We start from the raw sequence: 23537 nt of genomic DNA, 5'->3' as shown, positions 1-23537 counted from the left end.
GCAAGTCATTGAAAACAGAGAGCAGAACAGGGAGGTAGTGACACCGTTTAAAGGAGACAGGTTTGGGGAGACTACATCTATCTATGTGTGCACAGTGGTGATGGGGTGCAGCGAATGCCGCTGGAGAGTAGGTAGCACTCTCTGTGGTTAAGATGACCGCTGTAGGGCTGGAGAGATGGCTCAGCGGTTAAGAGCACTGACTGCTCTTCCAGAGGTCCTGAGTTCAATTCCCAGCAACCACATGGTGACTCACAACCATCTGTCATGAGATCTGATGCCCTCTTCTGGTGTGTCTGAGGACAGCTACAGTATACATAACAAATACATAAATCTTAAAAAAAAAAAAAAAAAGATGACCGCTGTATATACTTTACTACAGTGTCATAAAAGGACAAGGGGACACTGAAGAAGCAATAACCAATTCTCCCTATGAAGAAGGGGCCAGTTCAAGCCATTGAGGGAGAGGTCTGTGAGACGGAGCTGTAGGCCAGTAGCCCTCCCTCCCTGTCTCAGGTGCAATAAGCCAGGGAGAGGTGGTTTTAAATGAAGGGTCTAAGACTCATCTACGTAGTGACTTCACTGTCCAAGAACACTCTGTGACTCCTGTGGCCTATCAACAACTCCAGATTCCTCCTTCTAGAAGATTTTAAGTTTGAATCCATCTATGTGTGTTTCCAGGGGACCTCTACATAACACTGAGCAACGAGAGCCCTGTTCATGGAACAGCTGGGGTCTTATGTGACCAGGGACACTTTTTCCACCCCATGTGTTACTGTACTCCTCGGGATGAAAACCCACCTTCCTAGAAACCTTGGGAACAACCTCTTCTTGACCACTCTCTAGTTTCCAAGGTTTTCTGTGACAAAGCAGTGTGGCCTGGTGAGCCCATGTGCCCAGCATGTCCCCTGCTTCCACAGCCAGATCTGCCAATAATTGGCCATGCCACACTGTGCTTAGCCTGGTGAGCCTCGGTTCCTCCACTGTGGGCATGGGGTTGCATAGACCTCTGACAACTGAAAGCAGAAATGGGGCTGGGAATGTCTGGCATGAAAGTCTGAACAGATGGTTATATAACAGCTCCGTTTTGCAATGATATTAAACTAATTTTTTTTTTAAAAAAGGCATTTTATGTGCGTATTGGAGAGATGACTCAGTCAATGAAACACCTGCCACACACGCCTGAGGACCTGAACTCAGGTCTCCAGCACTCCCATTAAAAGCCAGGAACCGCAGCACACATCTGTAACCACCACACTGGGGGAAGTGTTGGGAAGGACAGAGACAGGTAGATGCCTAGAGCCCATTGGCTAGCCAGTCCAGGTGATTAGTGAGCTCTAGATCCAATGAAAAGCACTGTGTCAAAAACTGAAGGAGAGGGAGAACAGTGAGAAAGATGCTGGTCACCAGCTCTGGCCTCCAGAAACACACACGTCTACATGCACACACACCTGCATGCACATATATGCGAGTGTGCACCAGCACACACATACACACTCAAACACCCATATGCAAATTGGAACACTAAGCCAGGCATACTACTATATATCTACAGTCCCAGCACCCATGAGGCAGAAGCAGGAAACTAGTTCATGAGTTCAAGATCAGTGTGGTTTGTTTATTTGCCTCAAAGCAATAGGTAACCTTAGCATCCTAGGTTTTCATGTACCAATATGGATAATTGTTTTTCCAGCTTACTCAATTGTGTTTGTTTAGTGTTAACTCTACAAAATACTCTTATTAATTAATGCATGCTCCTGTTATCACCTTTTTTTCTTTTATTTTTTTTCTTATACATTACATCCTGACCAGTTTCCCCTCCCTCCACTCTTCCCAGTCCCCATCTCCCTCACCTCCCCTCTCCCACAGATCCACCCTTCTGTGTCCCCTCAGAAAAGAGCAGGCTTCCCAGGGGTATCTGCTGAACATGGCATACCAAGTTACAATCAGACCAGGCACAAACCCTCGTATTAAGGCTGAACAAGGCAACCCAGTAGGAAAAAAAGGGTCCCTAGAGCAGGTAAAAGAGCCAGAGACACTGCCAACTCTCACTGTTAGGAGTCCCACGAGAATACCCAGCCACCATACGCATATACAGACGACCTTGAGACCCTTTCTTAACAGCAATCCCACACACATCAATTTTTTTAAATAAAAAGTAAAAATGTTTTCATGCTAGCTGAAACTTGGTTAAATGCCTTCCTTGGTGGGACAACTAAGTCCCTTGTCCGCTAATGTCCTAACAAAATCATTTGTGAAGTCTTCAAAATATAAGAGAAAACCCCTTCACTCCCCACACCTTCCCACATGGCCTCTGCCCGCACGCGCACCTCCCTATTTTGTCTTCTCTGGCTTAAGAATCCAGTCTGCTTTATACAGCTTTGTGCAGTGGTAGCTATGGCAGCACAGTGCCCTGGGCATCCTTAGAGGACCACCATGAAACCCTTTTGGGGCGGTGTCCTGGCTGTTCGTAACTGTGAAGACCAGCATGGTTCTGAGCCAGTTTGGGGCTGGGCTGGGTCCAAAAGCGTGGGCCAGATCCGTGTGGACGTCCATCCATGCTGAGCACTGAGGCCTGCTGGGCATACAGCTGTCAAAGTGAGGCCAGCCGCCCTGCCCTTTCCTCCGAGGCTCCTGAGCCAGCCCAGTGGGATGCTGGCCTTTTTCTCTACCGTCTTGACAGCAGGCACAAATTTAATGATGAGCAGGCACTTTGCAAATCCAGAGCACTCAGTAATTGCTAACTCGTTCACTGCTCTGATGGCTATAGAGGTGATCATCTGCTCTCGGGGTTGGTGTCCTGGCTCTCCAACTCCAGCAGAAGTAAATACCCAACAGGGGTTTCCACTTAAGCCCTCTCCTAGCACACAGGGGGAGCAAGACCTTCCTAAGCAGAAACCAAAGAAAGGAATGTGATAATGCTGTTAATAGGGGCCCTTCCACCCCAACTAGCTCAGGATCCGTGCTGATCTTGACCCTAAAAATCTTTATACACACACACACACACACACACACACACGCACGCACACATCTCACTCTAGTTTAGACACAATTTAGCCATAAAACCATGGCTTTGGGATCAAATGGGCCTGAGTTCAAACCTAGACTCTTGTCTGAGACTAACTTAACTCTAAGCCCAGCAGGTATTAAAACAGATTCCCTAAAACAAACAAACAAAAAACTTTGTAAAGAGGGAAACAAGTTTGGGAGATGGGATCACCTAGGTCTTCCAGAGGTAGAAATGGCATGTGGAAATGTGATTTTCATGGACTTCTACAGGGTTCAGGGGCTAGAAGGACATGTTCGAATTCTGATATCTTCTCTAGAGTGGCCAATCCCAGACTTGACAGATAGGTGGGGGTAGGTGCCCTAGCCTGTTTCCTCAGCTCTGAGGGACAAGAAGTTTTTCTCTTGGCTTGTTTGGGTTTTTTGTTTTTTTTTTTGTTTTTTTTTTTTTTTTTGGCAGTAGACAAGGTTTAACTATGTAGCCCTCCCTGTCCTACAACTCTCTGTGTAGATAAGGCTGGCCTTGAACTCACAGAGATCCATCTGCCTCTACCTGGGGAGTTTAAAGACATGCACCACTACTTCTGGCTTTGGGTTAATTCTGTTTCAGTTTTTACTGTGTGTGTATATGGTATGTAAGACTTCAGGCTCATTACATGACATGCACGTGGAGATCAGAGGAACACTCTCAGCAGTCAGTTCTTTTAAACCATGTTCCAGGTCAGACTGGGGTCCAGTTTGCATAGACAAGCACCTTTACCTGCTGAGCCATCTCTCGGCCACTCCCCAGCGTTTATGACACAGAACGAGCTAGAAGCAGAAAAGTCCCTTAGAGATGACCCTGCTTGGACCAGCTTTTCCTCTAACCGTTTAAGCAAGGCTACTGTGAGCCTCTCACAGGCTTCCGGTCTCTGGACAAAGCTCAAGAACTTTCTGGAAAGAGGGATGTTAAGAAATGATGGACGCCTAGCAAGAGTCCTGGGGGACAGCACAGACGGGAAGAAGGCTTCATCAGAGCTGGGGGTCACCTGGGAGCCCCACTTCCCACACATCCGTCTGCATCTTCTCAGAAGCTGGACGACCTCAGCAGCGCTGCCTCCTGGCCCGGACGTGTGGCAATAGCGAGGTCACCTTCTGCTTCGGGTAATTTCCCTCGGAGTGAGACAGATGCATTCTGTACAGCCATTTGTTTCAGTGAAGTAGCCTCCTGCCTCTGATGGGGGCTGGGCCCTGGCGGGAAGGGACGCTTTGTTCTTCTGACCAGTGCTGACAGTTTAATTAAACCCAGCTTGAGACAGGGTCACAGGGGTCAGTCATTCTTCCACAGAGCTTCGAAAGCTCCACAGCCTGGCTCCCACCACCAGGGCCTTGTTAATGCATTACCGCAGTCCTTATGACAGGGATATATACGCACATGGGAAGTAGATGTTCTGGGCTGCCTCAATCATCGCCTGCCCCTCCCAAACCTGCAGAAATCTGCAGAGACCAAGAAGTCAATCTGAGGCAGATCCACAAGGGGCTTCAAGGCTAAACAGAAGCCCAGAGGGCCTGAGTGTCCAAAGCGATTTGAAGATAAGTAAAAGATGTAGCCAGCCCAGAAAACTTCTTGTCTGCCTGTAAGGCACAGACAAGCACCTGCCCCACCTAGCCAAGGGAAGTCTGAGATTGGCCACTACTGAGAAGTTATCAGAATTCAAATATGTCTGGCTAGCCCCAAAGTTGAGTCCTGTGAAAAGAAAGTCCATGAAAATGACATTTCTATACCCTCTGAGTATTGAGTGACAAGTGAAAAGTTGGTCCAAACCAAGGTAACCTGCCACCAGGTGTAGCTGCCCCCACAGTAGACTCAGGTGTGGCACATGCCTCAGACAGTGCCTACGGTGTAGACTGTCACCTTCTGGACAGGTGGACGCGCAATCCAAGTTCAACCAGCCCTGCTGTCACAGCCACAGACAGAGCAGATTCAAATTTGGCTCAGCCCGAGGGCATGTCTCAAAGTCTCTGGACCTTGCATACTTTCATCTATAAAAGGGGGACATGCTGACCTCACACGGATGTCCCCTACTGACACGGATTGTGCTGCTCAGCTGTGCTAGCATGACCCACATTGAGTGACCCTCCATTCCCTTTGATCGTTGATATCATGGCCATGGCTTCTGCAGCCTTTCTTGTTCTTTCTGGGAGGGTGAAAGGCTTGTAGGCTCACTTCTTCACAGACTAACTCACGAGACCAGGTGAGGGCTTTCTTCTGTAGGGGAGCTAGGGAGCTTCGGAGGTAGCTCAGTGGGTAAAGAACTCACCATGCAACATTGAGGAGGGGAGATCGGAGCTCCAGCATCCGTGTAAATACTGGGCAGGTGTGGAGGCTCACCTCTAATCCCTTAGGAGGTAGAAACAGGAGATTCCTAGAGCAAGCTGGCTAGCTGGACTAACCAAAGCCAGTTGATAAACTCCAGGTTCAGCAAGAAAACCTGGCTCGGTTGACACAAAAGATGAAAAATAATTGAGGAAAACTCTCAGCATCAACTTCCAGCCTCCACACCCACATTCACACTAGTCACACATGCATTCACATGTTTAATAATAATAATAATAATAATAATAATAATAATAATAATAATAATAAAGAGAGACCCCCCTCAGTCAGATAATAATAATAATAATATAATAATAAAGAGAGACCCCCCTCAGTCAGATGATAATAATAATAATAATAATAATAATAAAGAGAGACCCCCTCAGTCAGATAATAATAATAATAATAATAATAATAAAGAGAGACCCCCCCCCTCAGTCAGAGAACACAGAGTTTACCTACAGTTTGAGATCACTAAGAACTGTGACTTGTGTGGTATCACCTACGTGGTTCCTGCTGGCTTCCCATCCACTGCTCAAGAATGCGACCAAGAGGATGGTCACAAGTCACACTTCAGTCTTTCTGCTTGTCAGCAGCCCAGCCTCCCTCCACGGCCTTTCTGGGTATTTCTACAAGGGTATCTAAATCCTTTTTAAAAGACAAAATAAAATTAGCTGAGTGAAGCGAAAGCTGAGGACAGATCTCTGTACTGTGGATAGATGATGCTGAGATTCTAAGTTGGGAAGAGAACTCTAGACCAGGCCGAGTTTGCAGAGACGAGAGAAACCAATACTGATGCTAAAGCAATGCTCAAGTGTGCGGTCACTCTGAGACAGGAGGCATAGGAGTTAGGTTTGTTCATCTCAGAGCAAGTTCGTCATGGATGTCCCATAATTCTTAATACCTGCCACATGCCACCGTGCCACGTGCCACCATGCCATGTGCCACCGTGCCACGTGCCACCGTGCCACGTGCCACCGTGCTAGTGATGCTGAGGCACTAAAGTTTCCATCTCTCTTCAACCTCGAAACAGCCCTGGGATGCAGACATTATTTTGGTCCCACAAAAGAGCAGCTGGATCCACAGGGCTAACGGAAGCCACACTATGCCTCTGGGACTCCTTTGGGGTTTCATGGCACTGGGCCTTCTCGTGTGATAGCGTGTTGTACCACTGCGCTGCCTCTCTGCCCACCAGTGTTAGTTTTAACTCAGACACAGGGGCTTTCCATGACTGTTCAACGCTGGCAGGTTTCCTACCATAAATGCAATGCATCCTTCTTAAAGAACATTTGGGAAACACAATAGAGAAAAGCTGCCCGCATTCAGTCCCTGCTAGAATTCTGCAGTCATTTTCCATGCATTATTTAGAGTAATTCAGGGATCAATACAACTCTGGCTTTTGATATCACAACCATCTGCATGATTTGACATCTCCCATGAAAGCCATTTCTGAAGACGGCTTAAGTACTCCATCAAGCAGATATGCTGGAATTTGTCTAACCATCCCCCTGATATGGGGCATTAAGGTTATTTCCATGTTCTCTTCAATATTCTAAATATCGCTGTTGTGTGCATACTTATGCTGGGGCTTTCTCTCCCTGGAGTTAGGACTCAGCAGAGACATTTCCAGGTCATGGTTTAAGCCCATTATCAGGTTCATTAGGGACCCTCAGAGTCCCGGTGCCTAACTCCAGTCCTTATGTCCAACTGCTCTGTGATCCAAGGCACAGAGCCTGTCTGGGATATCCATGGTGCATTTGGAAGGAATGAACAAGCTATTTCAACATGGGGGACGGGGGGATGCTAGCGTAGAACACACAGTAGATGCACTTAATTTCTGGAAGCTGCGTAAACAAGATCAGCTGGGCCTTACCACCTGAACACCCTGGCCACACCCTCCCCAACACTTTTGCTTTCTCTCAAGTCCACTGCCACAGTGATAGGTGAAGCATCTGCATGAAAGCCTTTAATTTTCTCCAGATGTAAAGGCTTAGTAACAGATCCCTCCAAAGCAAAGGGAAAGTCAGCAGAGGGACCAGAAACAAGGCACTGGTGCTGGCCTTAACATGCCTTCTTAAGGGATGCCATGGACCTGGAGCTAAGGAGACAGCTCCAGAGAGATCACTACAACCAGCTGACCCCGCAAACTCCCCCCCACCACCGTTGGACCTAAGATGGACTAATATGATCCCTAGTCCCAAATCTCCAGAGGTAGGACCCAAGACCCTACAGAGATCTGATCTATATGGCTACAAGTAGGAAAAGGGTTAACACCGTGGTTAATGCAAATGGTTGGGGCAGTGAAGTCACCGTTGCCAAGGAGCATCCTGGGCTCCTTGGTGGGACAGAAAGGAGCAAGACAGCAAGGTGAACTGAAAGAACTGGAAATATCCTCACATCTCAGTAGCTATGGGGGGTCGCTGCACCTTGGCTCCTGTCCTGGGGAGCTAGGAACTCGATGGTCATGCTTTACCCGCCCACCCCACCGTCACCCCTACCAGTCCTCAGGGTAGCATCCCTGAGAGCTTTGTGACCAGAACAACTGGGGGACATGGAATCAGATGTTTATATCAACAGCACATGATGGGAAAGAGACAAAGAGTAGCAGCAAGTAAACCTTTAAACACTCCCTTATCTGTCCCCATACAATCACCACCATGGTTCCTGAATGAGCACCATGGGAACAAGGACTTGACCAATATAACTTTGCTCAGCCATCTCCCGAGAAGGTGCCCTTTTCAAGATGGCTCATGCTGAAGGTGCACAGGTTACACAGGCGCCATCATGATTCCAAGCCTTTGGTTGACGTTAGTGGGACATGCTGTTAGGCATTCTCTTCTAAGGCTGCTGGCTGCTATGCCTTGCTTGCAGAAGGCATTCAGAAATATCGAGAGGCTGGGGTCCTAGCTTCATAGTAAAATGTGTACTCAGCACACAGGAGGCCCAGGGTTCTATTTCCAGCACCAAAGCAAAGAGTGAGGAAGAACTCGAGACAGACCTGAAGAAAACAATCTCTCTGAGCAGAGCCAGCTATGGCCTATAGCCCTACATTTAAAAAAAAAAAAAAAAAAGTCCTCCTGCCAAATGCAAGGAAGCAGATGCCTGGAAAGCAAGGCAGGAAGCATTCAGATGTACTGGCTTTAGTTTAGAGCTTGGAACTCCATCCCACCCCCACAAGAGCTTGAGGCCACTGCTTCCCTTGGCTCCCAGCAATCAAGGGATTGCCAAGAGCAGGTGTCCTCTTCTTCAGACTCCTCCCTCCTTGAGTGGATTTCCATATGCCGGTTTGGTTACAAAGTCTGACTACTTAATACTTGTTAAAGTGTGGAAGACCTCTGCTCCAAAATCCCTACTGAAATATGAACCATGGGGAGTGTTGGGGTAGGGCATCGACTCCGAGGGTATTGTTTGCCTCTCTAACCTTTGCCTCCACCATGGTAAAGCCATGAGAAAGTCTGTCACAGTCACGTGTGCCAGGTGCAGGAGTTCCGTGCAGGGAAACCTGCTTTATCAGGGCTATGACAGACATTCATGGCCAGCCACCCAGCAAACATGGCTGCACACCCCAGTTCAGCTGGTAACACACAAAGTTGAAGAAGAAATGCTAGCTTCCAAAAACGTCACACTGAGAAAACCCAGGGCCATCTGACCTTTGATGCACTGTTTCCCGGATGGAGGGTCTCCCATTCCCTGCAGAGATCCCCACCCCAGGCTATCAAGAATGCCAATAACCACCATAAAGAGGGCTCAAAAATCTCCCAACTCTAAATTTGAAAATCCTCTAAAAAACTAACAGTAGGGCATAGTTGTGCTGAGTAGTTGTAGAACGAAAAATTAAGAAAAACATGTTATTAGAGAGCAAATGGGGGGGGTTCAGAGTTAAGAATGTCCTAATATGCAAGATGGTAGCCTAGTAATGAACTCCCCACCACAGAGGCAGTGAAGACTTAGTGTAGGCTGAGGAGCTGCACCCGAGTTTCCTTAGTACGTCTCAAGGGTCCCCATCCAACCCAAGATCCCACAAAACAGAAGAGACGGTAGAACAACTCAAAACCATGGAGAATCGCTGTGCAACAATTAGCAAGTATCCTTTCTACTTGCAAGAAGTGCCTTGGCGGCCAATAAAATGATGGCTTTGCAGCCAATAAAACAATGGCTTTCCGCCACTGAGACTAAATCCAGTCACAGAGCACATGACTCTAAAGGTAGACAGAGCTGAAAATAGAAACAGCTTCATAAGGCTTCAGCGGAATGAATAAAGGTTCAACCCAAGACAGGCGTGCAAAGGCAGGAACAAGGACGTCAGAGTGTCCACAGTAAACCATGAGCACAGTTGCAGACACGCCCTCTTCCATGACCCTGCTACCCGCAACAGCGTGCAGCCCGCTGCCCTAGGATTCTTTCAAGCTCTTGCCTGGAGAAGTTTCCACACACAGGATGGGAACCCACGCGTGTTACTCACAGTCTGGAGAGAGCCTGGTTGTTCTGGAACAGTAGCTCAGGCAACACTTGCAGCTGGTTGCGGTTCAGTCGTCTGGAAAAAGGTAAGAAGAGAGTCACCTAAGCTTCAGGCGATGGCAGAGGACACTCAGAGAGCACTTCTTTCCAAGTCATAAGGATCTGGACGGGGTCCCAGGAGGACCAGAGTGGAGCCCCCGAGGCAGCATCTTCTCTAAGCACGGCTCATCTGTGAGTGCCCATTCGGCCATACAGCACCAAAGAGGATAAGACCCTCAACTAAACATCTAAGTGCCCTTTCTCCTCTGTTTCCCATCATCTCCTTCATGATCCCCCAAGATCTGATCCCAAGACAATCCAGCTATGAGCTGGATCCTTGACCTTATGAATTGTGAGCTAGGTCCTAAGGAGGTAAAAATCCCAGTACCTAAATGCTTTGTGAATGCTTGCCCAGGCGGCACTGGTATTTGACTGGCCAGATGGAGTTTTCTTTTGCTTTTGTTGTTATTTTTATGTTATTGTTTGCTCTGGCTCTTTTCTAATGAAAATAACTTCCATTAAAAATGAATGCTTTCAGATGAGCATGAGAATGCTCACTCGTTTAACTCATTTAACCCTAGCATGTAGGATGCTGAAGCAGGAGGATCGCTCTGAGCCTGACTATGGGCAAGGTTAGATAATGACTTCCAGGACAACCTGAGACAGGCTGAGACTGAATCCCAAAAAGAGGGAATTTAGATAGATAGATAGATAGATAGATAGATAGATAGATAGATAGATAATAGATGGATAGGTAGATAGATGGGTAATTGATAGATAGGTGATGAGTAGATGGATGTATGGATAGATAGATAGGTGATAGATAGATTATTGATAGATTGATAGATTATAGATAGATAAATGATAGATGGATGGATGGATGGATGGATAGATAGATAGATAGATAGATATAGAGAGACAGAGATAGATAGATAGATAGATAGATAGATAGATAGATAGATAGATAGATAGATAGATAATGGATGATTTAAAAAAATAAAAACTCAGGTGTTGGAAGTAGTGGCACAAATGCCATTTAATCCCAGCACTCTGGAGGCAGAAGCAGACAAATCTCTGTGAGTTTGAGGTCAGCCTGGTCTACATAGTAAGTTCCTGCACAGCCAAGGCTACATAGAAAGATCCTGTCTCAAAAGCATTATATAGGTAAACCAAACTAGGGAGGAAACTGACATTAAAAAGAAAAAGGATACTCAAACATCAAAGTATCCCTTTCCATGTAGCTTTCTTTCCTTGCCAGACAGTAGAGATTTTCTTTCAGTGCTGAGAAGTAAATCCAGGCCCCATGCACATGAGAAAGGTGCTAGGAAACTGAGTTGTACCACAGCCATGCCTTTATTTCTAATGCCTAAGGTAGTGCTTGGAAAATTTTTATTCTTCTAGGGCAGCCCCCAAATGCCGTAACCCTTTAAGACAGCTCCTTATGTCCTGGTGCCGCCCAACCATACAATTACTTTGTTGCTACTTCACAACTGTTATGACAAGGGCTGGTCATCCCCAGAGAGGTCATGACCCACAGGCTGAGAACCGCTGTTCTAGGAGCAGATGAGCGCATTGTCCTACACCCAGGCCGGAGCCATAAGTCCGAGTCTGGAATCTGCCTGCTGGGAAGACAGAAAGGGTCCACACCTGCTGTGGGAAGATACCTTGTTACTTTTGTGAAACTATAGCAGATAATGGTAAATAAATCTTTAGAGCGAGAGAGAGCCGGATTTGGGGAGGGGAGGGCACTTTTGCAAAAGTCTCCCACAAGGCATCAGAGTCGGGTGCTACACACAGGCCACCCAGGTTTTCTTTCACTAATTGAAGAGCCAGCTCAGAAAAAAAAAAAAAAAAACGAAACAAACAAACAAAATAACCAACAACTTCTGGTGGGAGAGGAAGAGACTCGACTCCACACAGCCTACAGGGCTTCATGAGTGGTTGGCTCCTCTAGCGTCTGATCTGTGAGAGAGGCCTTTGTCACCACACCGGGGACCGTCATGTTCCAGCACAGGGCAGACACCAGATTTACAGCTTTAGGAGACCAACTGGAAGAAACTGACTTTAAAGGGGGAGTTCCTAGGGAAACACAACATCAGCTTGGAAGAAAAGGGACTCCCGATGGAAGCCCTAAAGCAACAAGACCAGACATCACATCTTTCCCAACTCTCCCAGCCCCTTATCCCCAGTTCAACAAATTAATCCAGTATTTACACTGCCTGGTAATTGCTAGGTTTAGTTTTGTTTTGTTTCCCCCCAAGACTTTCTCATTTTTCTGCCTTCGATTTTTGAAACATTCGGAAGGGGGAAGGGAAGGGAATTCGATGACTCAAGTAGAATATCAAAGAACTCTCAAGGAGTAAGCCTCATCATTAAGAGACACCAGAGCATCTCAGAATGAAAGGAGCAGCTGAGGGCTACTGCCATTCTAGGCCTCTCTCAGCTCCCGGCACCAGGACAGATGCTTCCAGACATCACCTCACAGGATAGAGGCAGAGTAAAAGGTGGGCTTCCTCCTCTCTGACAACAATACTCTCATGCAAGCACACACCCTCCTCCTCGCAGCAGCCCCACTAATAAACATTTAATGCCACCATCTTGCCACGTAGCTTTGCTCTTATCAGGTGCCCAAGATTGGCTTGCTGACCTCATGGAGTTGCCCTTTTAGGGTGCCAAGAGGGGAAGTGGTTAGTCCGAGTACTCTCTAAGCCATGCAGGCTTCTGACGATAGCCCTTTTGCAGCTCCCGTCCCCCATAACTGACCGCCCAGGAAACTGAGCATGCTTCATGACCTCTGAGCAGCAGGTTAGCCCAGGCTATGGCTTCGACCTCATGACTGGCAGGGCTTCACACTCCTGCTTCTATATCCACTTTTCCTAACTGCTTGTGAGAACCAGCTCTGTCTGCTCTTAAACTTGTTTACCCTACAGGTACTTAGAAAGTAAGGTTACACAATTCAATCTATTTCATTCACAAATAAATGAAATGCCGCTGGGAAGAGAGTCATCTATATGAAAATGATGTTGGCTGCTTTGGAAGATCTTAGAGAGAAAAAAAAAGGAAAGCCGCCAATTGAAGCGCTGTTGAATTCAGTAAAAAGATTTAATTCTCTGCCCAAATTGCTTCCAAAGTGCTGGGAAAAAAATCTCATTCTACCTTCAAGGGGAAAAAAAAAAAAATCACACAAGGTTTATGTGTGTGGTTTGGATGAATAAAGCCATACAGAACCCCAGTCACTGTCTCATACCAAAAGGAAGAGAGGAATTCTTGGGGGTGAAGCTGGGAAAGGGGCCAATCAATGTACATTTCCATTTTAATTGAAAATGCTATATTCACAGACTGAGTGTTTCTATTCTGAATCCCCACTCCCACCAGCTTTCTCGAACTGATCCCCCTGGTCTCCCACAAATCAGAGCAGGTGGTCGCTGCACTGCCGCTCACTGAGAGGGTTCACAGTGCACACCTGACACCCCCACGTGACCCAGCCCAGGGAAAGAAGCTGAAAGGTGGCAGCAGCAGGCTCGAGAGTCCATGCCTCCTCAAGCCTAGACCCCTCCCACCTCTTCTCCAAGACCTGGCAGGACCAGAGGGTCGGTGGAATGGAGTAGATCCGAGCCAGTTCCCTTATTATAAGAGTTATAAAGAAGGTAAACACAGGAATGAGCATCTGGCCTAGCACTGGGTGGCTGACTGCTCAGTTCAAGGCCTAGGGGGAAAGGGGGAGGCTTCTAAGCTGTAAGAAGACAATGAGACAAACACACCCCTTTTCTATTGGTTTAATGCTTTGTTTTCTTTAACATAAGAGTGAAAGGAGAGAGATTAATTAGGTCCTACTCATTAGTAGTCTAAGCCTTGAAGGCAAAACAATCTAATCTCCTCTTCTGTGCTTGTGGCTTAGCCTCTAGACACCTAGGTGTCTCATCTGTGGAATGCTACTTGAAGCAGAGTTGCCTCAGGGTTAGGTGACATACCACAGGGCCAAGGGCTCCACGTAATACCTGCAGTGGAAGATGCTTAGTATTAGCTGTAATTGCTATAGAAATTTATTGTGAGAACACCAAGGGAGGAGGGGAGCACATTGCCTCACCTCTTGGTATATGAGTTAATGGTCTCACCTGTTCTCTACTAGTCTGTGTGCCTGACTATTCTCCCCCCCCCCGTGTGTGTGTGTGTGTGTGTGTGTGTGTGTGTGTGTGTGTGGTGTGTATGTGTCTTTGTCTCTGTCTCTGTCACTCTCTGTCTCTCTCTGTCTCTGTCATCTGTTTCTCTTTCATTTGATATATGTGTGTGTGTGTGTGTGTGTGTGGTGTGTATGTGTCTTTGTCTCTGTCACTCTCTGTCTCTCTCTGTCTCTGTCTCTCTGTTTCTCTGTCTCTGTCATCTGTCTGTTTCTCTTTCATTTGATGTGTGTGTGTGTGTGTGTGTGTATGTATATCCACTGGTGTTTCAGTCTTGACCATATCTTATCTCCACCTACTAGGAGTGTGGGAATAGAGGTTGGTTTCCATGTTTCTTTTGATTACCATCTCACAGTGCACTATCAGGCAGGGTGAAGCTGGGGTCCCCTTCCTAAGCATCCCAGATCTTATATCAGCCTGTTGATACCCTCTCTGTCAATCCCCGCACCCTCCCGACCCTGCTCCCTGTACTCACAGACGCTCCAACTCCTTCATGTCGTCAAAAGCCCCGCGCTCCACAGCTGCAATCTGGTTCTCCATCAGCTGCCTGGGAGGCAAAGAAACAGAACAGCTGCAGGATGATGCTAGACAGGGGTTCCGAGGAGCTGCTGGTCAGGAAAGGAAAGAATCCCAGCAAACTTTGCCAGGGCCGTGTGGGCTGGGGTGGGGGGTGAGGGGCCAGGCCCTACATAGATCCAGCTGAAATGGTCACAACTTCACAACTCGGGTTCCTCAGCAAGCCCTGCCTCGCAGAGTGGCACAGTGCCAATGTTCACACTATGCTTGAAAAGGATGCTAGGCTTCTGGGTGCGCACCGTCCTTCGATCCAGAGCATGCATCTAAGAGCAGCGTGGTGGCGGGAAGCTGTACCTACTGAGCAAAGTCCACACATATATGCCATGCCACATTTGCCAGATAACACCCCACTGTCTGCAGAAGAAAGGAGTGGGGTGCCTGGGTCAACCAACCACCTGACTCCATGAGACTCTGCGTCTTTCCCTACCCCATGCTCCCAACATGCTCTTCTTCATAGGATCTGACTGGTGGGCATCACCGAGAGATAGGGTGCTGCATGGTCATTCCAGAGATACTGAAGCACTTTTCCTAGTGCTCTTCCCTCTCCACACCCAAGGAGATGAATTGAATGCTCCTGCATATTCAGGCAGTGTTTGAGGTGGGGTGAGAGATTGAGGCCAGATGCCTGTTTGCCAAGGCTGCCTCTGTTCCCCAAGATCAGAAGATCACAGAGGGATGGGGAGGGGGATCCAATATAAGCACTTCATCTTTGCCTAACAGGCACAATGGATGGCCCACTGCTGGCCAGCCACCTCAATCAACAGGGCTATGCCTACCACTTCCAGGATCTCCATCCTCAGACACCTGAGTAAAGCCATACGTGTCTTCTACTGCCCTCCTTCCCCATCACCCTCTCAACCAGGGCCCGAGGAGCCCTGCTGAGGAGGCGCCCACTGGAGATGGACTATAGAGTGTCATCCACCCTTCCATCCAGTAGGCTAAATCTAACACCCTATGTGATATGTTTGGAGGCAGGGATCTTAGGGACGGGGCTAAAGTGATGTGGTAATCTGAGAAGGCCTTGATACCCAGGGTCCAGTGAGTACTTCCTGTATGTTGAGAGTCAGGCCATGTAAGGTTGCATCTGCCTGGTCAGGAACAAACCTCCAACACCTTGATCCAGGAACTCAGCCTCCAGATCCTGATCGAAGCCTAGCTGTGATTTAGGTCCTGCCCGTGGTGTTCCACCAGAGAAGGCACACAAGTGAGCAAAGACCTATAGGCCCTCCTTGTCACCTGCTCTTCCCTCATCCCAGAGAGAGAAATGGACAAGAGTGCACCACCCAAGTCCTCCGTCCCCATTCTTTTCAGCCATGTGGGAGGCAGTAAGCTCTCTGGGTCAGGACGCTCAACGCCACCCCGCTCCACCCGCTCAGGGGGCCCTTACTCCACAATAAAAGGCCTGTGCTAGCTTATGGCTCTCCAACTCCCATCCAGAACCCAAGACTCAAGGCTGGGGTGAGGGTGGAGACAGAGCATGCTGGGAGCCCATACTCACAATACTCGAAGCTGCTTGAGCCCCGCAAAGTCATTCTTATGGATCCGAGTGAGGTTGTTGCTGTTGAGCTCCCTGGAAGACAAAGTGAGAAAGGAAACTGTGAAGTGAGCGATCTGGCCCCCCAGGGCTCAGCTCAGACTCCCCTCTTCCCAGATCAGCCCAAGGACTTTGCATTACCAGTGAGGTGACTCCCTGCACCCCGTCACCCACCAAGAAACCCAACAGGCATTTGAGCAGCCCATGTTCTTGCAGCAGGAACAGTAAAAATAGACCATTGTTGAGGTGTGCAGAAACCCCAAACATGGCTCCACTCTGAGAACTTAGCCTAGATGGAGAGACAGGCCACAGAGCAGAGATTCTGGAAATAGATCATGGGGGCCATTCAGGGGTATCCTAGCCCAACCTCAGAATCTCCAACCATAAAATAAAGGGCATCAACTTTGGCAGCCTCATAGTGTTACACCAGCATACACAGGTAAGGACCATAGCTGCCCTTGGGGACAACTGCAGTATCATCGTGAGTGACGGTGGTTCATATTCTACAGGAGAAGCAGAGGAGAGCCATGCAGCTCAGGAGCTCTGAGGAAATGAGACTCAAGCTGAGGACCAAAAGACAAGGGAGACCAGCCCAGAGGAGGCATGGAGCAAACTCTAGCATGAGCCCACTGAGTCAGCCTGAGTGAGTGTCTGAGGGAGTGAGAGACAGAGAGTTGGGGGCTGTGTGTCCAGGCAAACTCAGTGCAAGCAGAGAAAAAGCAAGGACCCAGTGAAGCTCTCACATAGGGGCCCATGGACCTTCCTGGGGCAGCTAGCTGGAGGATACAGCCAAGTGGGAAAGGCTGAGCCTACTGCTCCATCCCCAGGATGCTATGGTTTCTCCCACGTCATCTTAGGCATCATCCCTGTCTTCCCTTCCAAGGTCAATTCTTGAATTGCCTCACTCAGACCCCATCTGTCCCCTCCAGCCAGCATCTAACTCATCTCTGGGACAGGAGCCACACTGACTTCTCTTCCCAACCACTGTCACTGTAAACTGCATGCTTTTTACCAACCTAAATGCCCTAGCCCAACACACACATGTACATGTGACATGCACACACACACACAATATTCACCTGTAAGGCTTTCTTCTCACTTAGCCAAACAGTGGCCCAAAGTTCCAGCTATGGCCATGAGTTCAAACCAAGTCTCCTTTGTTCTGGAGTGTGTTGAGAGTTAGTTAGGTGGCCTAGACAATGCTCTAAAATTGCTTCTCCTAAGAACTGAATGTATCATTTGCTTCCACATGTCCCAAGAACCTAGATCCTCACCGAAGTTGCTATCGTGACCATCTAACAGATGATGGAACAGCAGTTCTCAGACGCTGGACATTTTCCCAAAAACAACGGCTGAGAGATGACAGAACCTGTACCTGTGACCTTGTGGTCCTTAGAGCCCAGGCTGTCAATCAAAGCTGACAAGCCAGTAGTTCTTTTGACTCATGCCCCATGTCTGGAACTCTATGTCTTCATCCCTTTTATAGTAGGATTCGAGGGGCTTCAGTGGTGCTCCAAGTTGTCAGACCATCAGCAAGTGCCCCAGTCCCAGACCCTCCCCCATCCTAACTGCTATGAGAACATCTTCTCCATGTGATGACAGGCCTTGTTGATCTTGCTGATTTAAACATTCCTTCCTGGAATGGCCACCCATCTGTAACCTCTGCAACACAACCTTCCTTCAAACCCTCAAAGCACCTTTGGGAACCTTTGCTAACTGGCTCCTAAAGGCAGTAGTACTTTAGCCTTCCTTTGAGCCATCATGATGAAACTTTCAGCTGCACACCCCACAGCACAAGGTAGGTTTGTTTGGTGGTTTTGTCTTTCACTTTATAAAGGTACATATCTGTTGGTTATAAGGACAAAGGATGTTAAAACAACTATAGTAAAGTGAAAATGTACACCATAGACTCAGGATTTTGAACACTTGGTTTCCAGTGGATGACATTATTTCAGGAGTTATGGAACCTTTTTTGGATGCAGTTTTGCTGAAGGAAGTAGATCATGGGGGTGGCTTTAAGAGTTCAACACCTTGCTTCACTTTGACTCCACTCCAACTGTGTGGATGAAATTGTGATCTCTCAACTCCCTCCCCAACCACCTGCTGTCATGCCTTTCCTCCCATTATAGATTCCTCTGGGTCCCTAAGCCAAAATCCTATAAGTTCCTCTAGATCATGTTATTTTTATCACAGCAACGGAGAAGTAAACAATAAAACTCAAATGGTCAGCCGTAGAACCAACGCTTGATTGAATTTCAGAAAACCAAATGCATACTGTGAACTACAAATCTGCCTGATGATAAGAGCTGCCACCACACAGAATGTGGCAGCAAGTCAAGACAGCCTGTATTCCATGATAACTGCTACACACGCATTCATACATGTGCACAAATCTGTGCACATGGGGACTGAGCCTGAAGAATACATATTCGTTAACAGCTACAACTGATAAGTTATAAGATATAAGGTGGCTTTAGTATTTTTTTCAGTTTACTTTCTGCACTTAAAGTTTTATAAGCCAATGCATTTTAAAGTGCTATTAAATTTCTAAATAAAAAATATTTAATTAAAAATTAAAATTTGTGGCATATAAACTTTAAGTCCTAGAAAATAATAAAAAATTAAAACTGCATATTACTAAGGATAATTCCCATGGACATTCTAGAATATTTTCTCTCAAGTCTGATGTGTGTGTGTGTGTGTGTGTGTATGCATGTATACATACATACACATATATTGCTTTGTCCAGCTGAAGTACTCTCTCTCACAAGTACTTCTGGAAGGCTTCCTAGGGCCATTTTATAAAGTAGCTGACTACAGTGTATTCCCAGCACACCGTTGACAGAGCAAAGACAAACACTAGGACCTGTCTGCACAAGACAGGGCCAACATGGAACTCAGGAGTCCCCAAGCACAGAATTCCCAGGAAAGCAGGTAGAGGTGGACAGGCGGGCACCCACATATCTCCCTTCTCACTGAGATGGTAAGGACACTGGGACACATGTGTCAGCCAGTCCCTCCTCCTCCCTCCCTGCCCGCCATCCCATCTTCATGTTGAAAGAAACTAGACAGCAAGACAAAGTATGGTGGCTCAAATGGCAAAGCAAGTCTGGCCTCTTTCCCAGGAATCCCTGCTAGTGGTTTCCTGTCCCAACCCCAGCCTGCTCCATGCCCTCACTCTCAGTGGCCATAGCTAAGTGCCCCCTTTCTAGGGAGACCTCCTCTCCCTCTCAGGCCTGAGGGCATCGGCAATTTAGAAACATCATATAATTTGTGACTTTCCCAGAGTCATCAAGCCCTTGCCTTAGCAGGACAACTGTGACCTCTTGCTAGAATACACAGCATCAAAGCCTCTATTTCTGCAACAGTTAATCCCAGAGTGTTGCCATAAAGACCCTCTCCCAACAGACATGCTGCTTGCACACACTCACAACCCAAGACCACCACAGCCAGAGCAGCAGGTAGTGTACCCAGGAGGACAGTTCTCAGCCTAAGAGCTCAGAGGAATTCAGGATTCGGGGTGGGGATTCCCAGAGCTTCGCCACTGAGCCCCAACCCTGCCACTCCTTACTGGTTCCTGCGATGGCACAGAAGAGTGAAGCAATTTTCCCAGTGGACCACAGCCACTAGATGGCGGGGCAAGGATGAAGTCAGGCTGCAGTTCTTCCCTGATGCCAGGAAACCCGAAGTTTCTGGCCTCCTCCCGTCTCATCACCCTGTGCCTTCCAGCCAGTGTGGTAAGACCTTAACAGAGCTAAGGTCACTTGCAAGCTCTGGAGTCCCACGGTAAGACTCGGAGTTTTGTCTAAGCAACAGGAGCTCCCAGCCCATCCGCCTAAGAATGTTCTTAGGGAAGAACTTAAGCCTTGCCACCACATGGAGTGTAACTGTTCTGTGCCTCAGTTTCCCTATCTGTAAAACGAGGATGATGATAGTATCCCTCTCCTAAAGGTGCAGTGGGGTTTAAATGACTTCGTATTTCTAAAATACCAAGGACAATGAATGACTGGCCCACCACTTGTTCTCTCTACCTGAGGAAAACCAGCTGTGACTATTTTTATTATGGTATTGTTGCTTTCCTCCAGGATCGTGGCTTCCCAGTGGGTGGAGTCTCCAGGCCAAGCTGGTACTGATTGGCAGGCTCAAGCAGAGCAGAAGGAACCAGCTGCTCACATCTCAGACCCCAGGCTAAACACCAGATCAGAAGAGCAGACACCTACTACAGTTCTCTCTCTGCTCAGGGTAATGAGCTCACCCCTATCATTCCTCAAAGAAGGAGACAGCCCTGATAACAAACGTCCCCACTTCTGCCAGTTCCTATGTGGCCCTGGGCTAAAATGAAAACCTGAATGGCAAAAAGATTTTGGAGAAAATTCTCCAATGCATGGCCATGTAGGGAAGAACCAAACCAGAAGAATTTCTTGACCCTTGATCTCTTCCACTCAGGAAGCACAAATATTCCCCAGTGTCTGGGAGCTTGTGAAACCGCAGAAGGGATCCTTGGATAGCTTAGATTTGAGGAGGCTCAGCTCTGGAGCTCCCAGTACTTCCTCACCAGTGTCTGACCTGGACCCTGTTCCCTAGGGACCGGAACACTAGTCGGAACTGGTGTCCAAGCCAGAACTCCCATGGTGGTCCAAGCCGGAACTGGTGATGGAAAACTCTCACCAGGAAGCACGTAAGGTCCCTGGGATACTTGCTGCACCTAGTTGTTCCCTAGGTGGGCAGTCAGGTGCTGCTGGGGGAGTTTCTTAGGAAACACTGACCCTCCTCAGCACTGCCTGGAGTCCTGAGGCCCACAAAGCCTGGCAAGCTGCCTACAAGTGGGTCTCGCTGCCTGCAAGAACCACCTCAAGCCTTCACCCTTGTTCCAGCTCCCTACAAAGATGCCAATGGGCTCCCCACATTCACCCTGGCTCTCCTCGAATCTGTTCAAATAGCCACAGCCAGGGGAGTCTTTACAAGCAGATCCTCACGGAGTCCTGGAGTTACTCTTTACCCCACCCCCACCCCATAGCTGTTGGAATCCAGACCAAACCTCCTTACCGTGCATTATAAGTTCCCCATTGCCTACCCTGAGGGATTCCCAACCCCTAACCCCACTAGACTTCGAGGCCTGTGGCACAGTCTTTGAAACTGACATCCACTGTGTCTGGGAGGCCCTGCCCTCCCACTGGCCTCACTCACTCCACCTTTCCCTTCCCAGTGGCAAACCTTCCTCTTCCAGAGCCACAGAGCCCAAATCAGGGACGACTTTACAGGGGTTTGAAGGAGTCTTGAACTGATGCTACAGCCTCACTACCCGCTACCCCAGACCAGAAGCTTCTGAAAACATGGGCCAGGTTGTTTTATTGGTTTGATTTTGTTGTCTTATTTTTGTTTCCTCATCTCTTCCAGTGTCCAACACAGCCCATGACACACGTTTCACAATTTCTGGAAGGCAGCAATAGCTCTGCCTTAATTTGACATGTCTCCGGGAGTACTGGCTTCAGCGGATTCCGTTTCCCCGATCCTTCTACCCTACAACCCATGCCCAACCCACTTGACACGAGCATTCCCCAGATGGACATATCCTCAGAATTCCACATGCCTCTTTGACAAGAATCTCTTCCATTGCCTTCTGTTCTCCTAGGTGAGCAAGAAAACCCCTGCTAGTGAAAACAGCCAGGCACTGAGGTCTTCCAAGCGCATCAGCTGCAGGGTGTGTAGGAGCGCCTTCCATCGAAGGCTGGATGATATATATTCCATTGTGTGTATGCATTGCCTGTGCCTCCGTTAGCCTCCGACCCTTGGGGATGGTGCTGCTATGAACCCGGATGTACGTGTACAAAGTAGCTCTTTGAGCCTTCTTTCTCCATTTTGGGAGGGGGGTCATGAAGTATATATCTCTTTCTATGGCTATGACAGAAAACTGTGATCAAGGCTCTTCACAGACGAAGGGCTTGTTTGTCTCACAGCTCCATCTCATGAGCAACAGGCATAGCCACAGAAACTAGATGCTGAGAGCACACATCTCAAACCAGAAGCACAAAGCAGGGAGAGCAAACTAGAAATAGGGTTTTTGAGATCTCAAAGCCCCACTTCCAGTGACTATGCCCCCCCCATCAGTGCCACCAACTGGGGATACTTGCTGGATTGTATGAGCACACAGGGTACCTTCTCATTCAAATCAGTGCCGACTGTATTTCTTTTCCTTTTTCAAGACTCTTTTCAAGAGTCTTGCTATGTAGCTCTGGCTGTCCTGGAACTTTCTATGTAGACCAGGCTGGCCTCGAACTCACAGATACCCACTGCCTCCTGAGTGTTGGGATTAAAGGCATGTTCTGCTGTGCCTGGCCAGTAACTCTATTTTTAAATTTTGCAAAATTGCCATCCGGTTTTGCACAGCAGCTGCTTCCTTTGATGTTCTCACCAAAGCACATCCTCGCCAACAGGTGTTAATATCTGTCTGGGAATTTTTTTTAGTAGAAGCAATCCCCAGTAGGCCATGTCATTTTCTATGAGAGTCAAGCTTCACCTGGCCCCTTCATCATTGAGCCTGGCCTTACTCCCCATAATCGCCTTCTCTGACCGGAGCCCTGACCCCACATAAACATTCTGCATCAAAGATCCTCCCAAATAGCCAGCCCCAAATAGTCACTCCCCCCACACAGCCACTGACTCCCTGGGCTGACTTCCACCTGCAACCTACCTCTTGCATTCCACCAACTCTCTCCTCCTCCCTCCACCTCTGGACCAGACACCTCCCCTTCCTGTACCAGCTGGCTCCTTGGGTCTACCCCAAATGTGCACTGGCCAGGATCAATGGTGGATCAGGGCAACCAGGTGGCCTCAAGGCCCCAGTGCAAGGCACTGACAGGTGCTTTGTAGTGCTGAGTGAAAGGAGCCAGGCCTTATTAACATCTGAAGAACAGCAGGCTCCAGTCAAATTTAAAAGCTACACACAAACACATCTCACAGGCTTATGACTCAGGGACTCCCAGCCAACCACTGAGCAGCCAGCTGTCCTGTCCCCACTGCAGATGGCTCCACCTCTCTGCAAAGCTGGTTTAATATCTTCTCCCAGAACTGCTGAGTAAGACCAAGAGTGTAGATTAAACTGTAAGGCGTTTTTGCCCTGAATCTAGTGTAAAGGGGCATAAATGGTGACCACAGGTACCCCCAAGGTGCATTTCTGTGCCCACCCCTCTCTGACCTATTGCCTGTCCTCCCTGACCCCATCACTCAGTGGCCCTCCTCCGGCCATTGCTATAACACAAAAGGACTGCTCACGGGGAGTTTCTCTGTGCTGCCTTCTCTGCCCTAAACTTCCCACCACCCACTCACTCCCACCATCTGCTCCTGCCTGCCTCCACCTCTTCCAGGAAGCTGATAGTCCCAGTCTTCAGCGATC

General features: G+C 48.2%; 1 protein-coding gene across 1 annotated transcript in view; it reads right to left on the bottom strand.

Moving 5' to 3' along the window:
- Positions 1–23537, bottom strand: part of SLIT1 (slit guidance ligand 1) — a gene marked incomplete at its 3' end in the record, with an annotated part of 136110 nt that overhangs the window by 104026 nt on the left and 8547 nt on the right. The window contains exons 2-4 of the mRNA XM_080911469.1: positions 16109–16180; positions 14510–14581; positions 9822–9893 (exon numbers count right to left, since the gene is read on the bottom strand). Coding sequence (XP_080767595.1) covers positions 9822–9893; positions 14510–14581; positions 16109–16180 — 216 coding nt within the window. The remainder of the gene's footprint in view (positions 1–9821; positions 9894–14509; positions 14582–16108; positions 16181–23537) is intronic.

Source organism: Micromys minutus, assembly GCF_963924665.1.
Source record: "Micromys minutus genome assembly, chromosome: 2".
NCBI lineage: Eukaryota > Metazoa > Chordata > Mammalia > Rodentia > Muridae > Micromys > Micromys minutus.
Note: the sequence above shows the minus strand (reverse complement) of the source record. Positions and strands in the feature narration are given on the sequence as shown.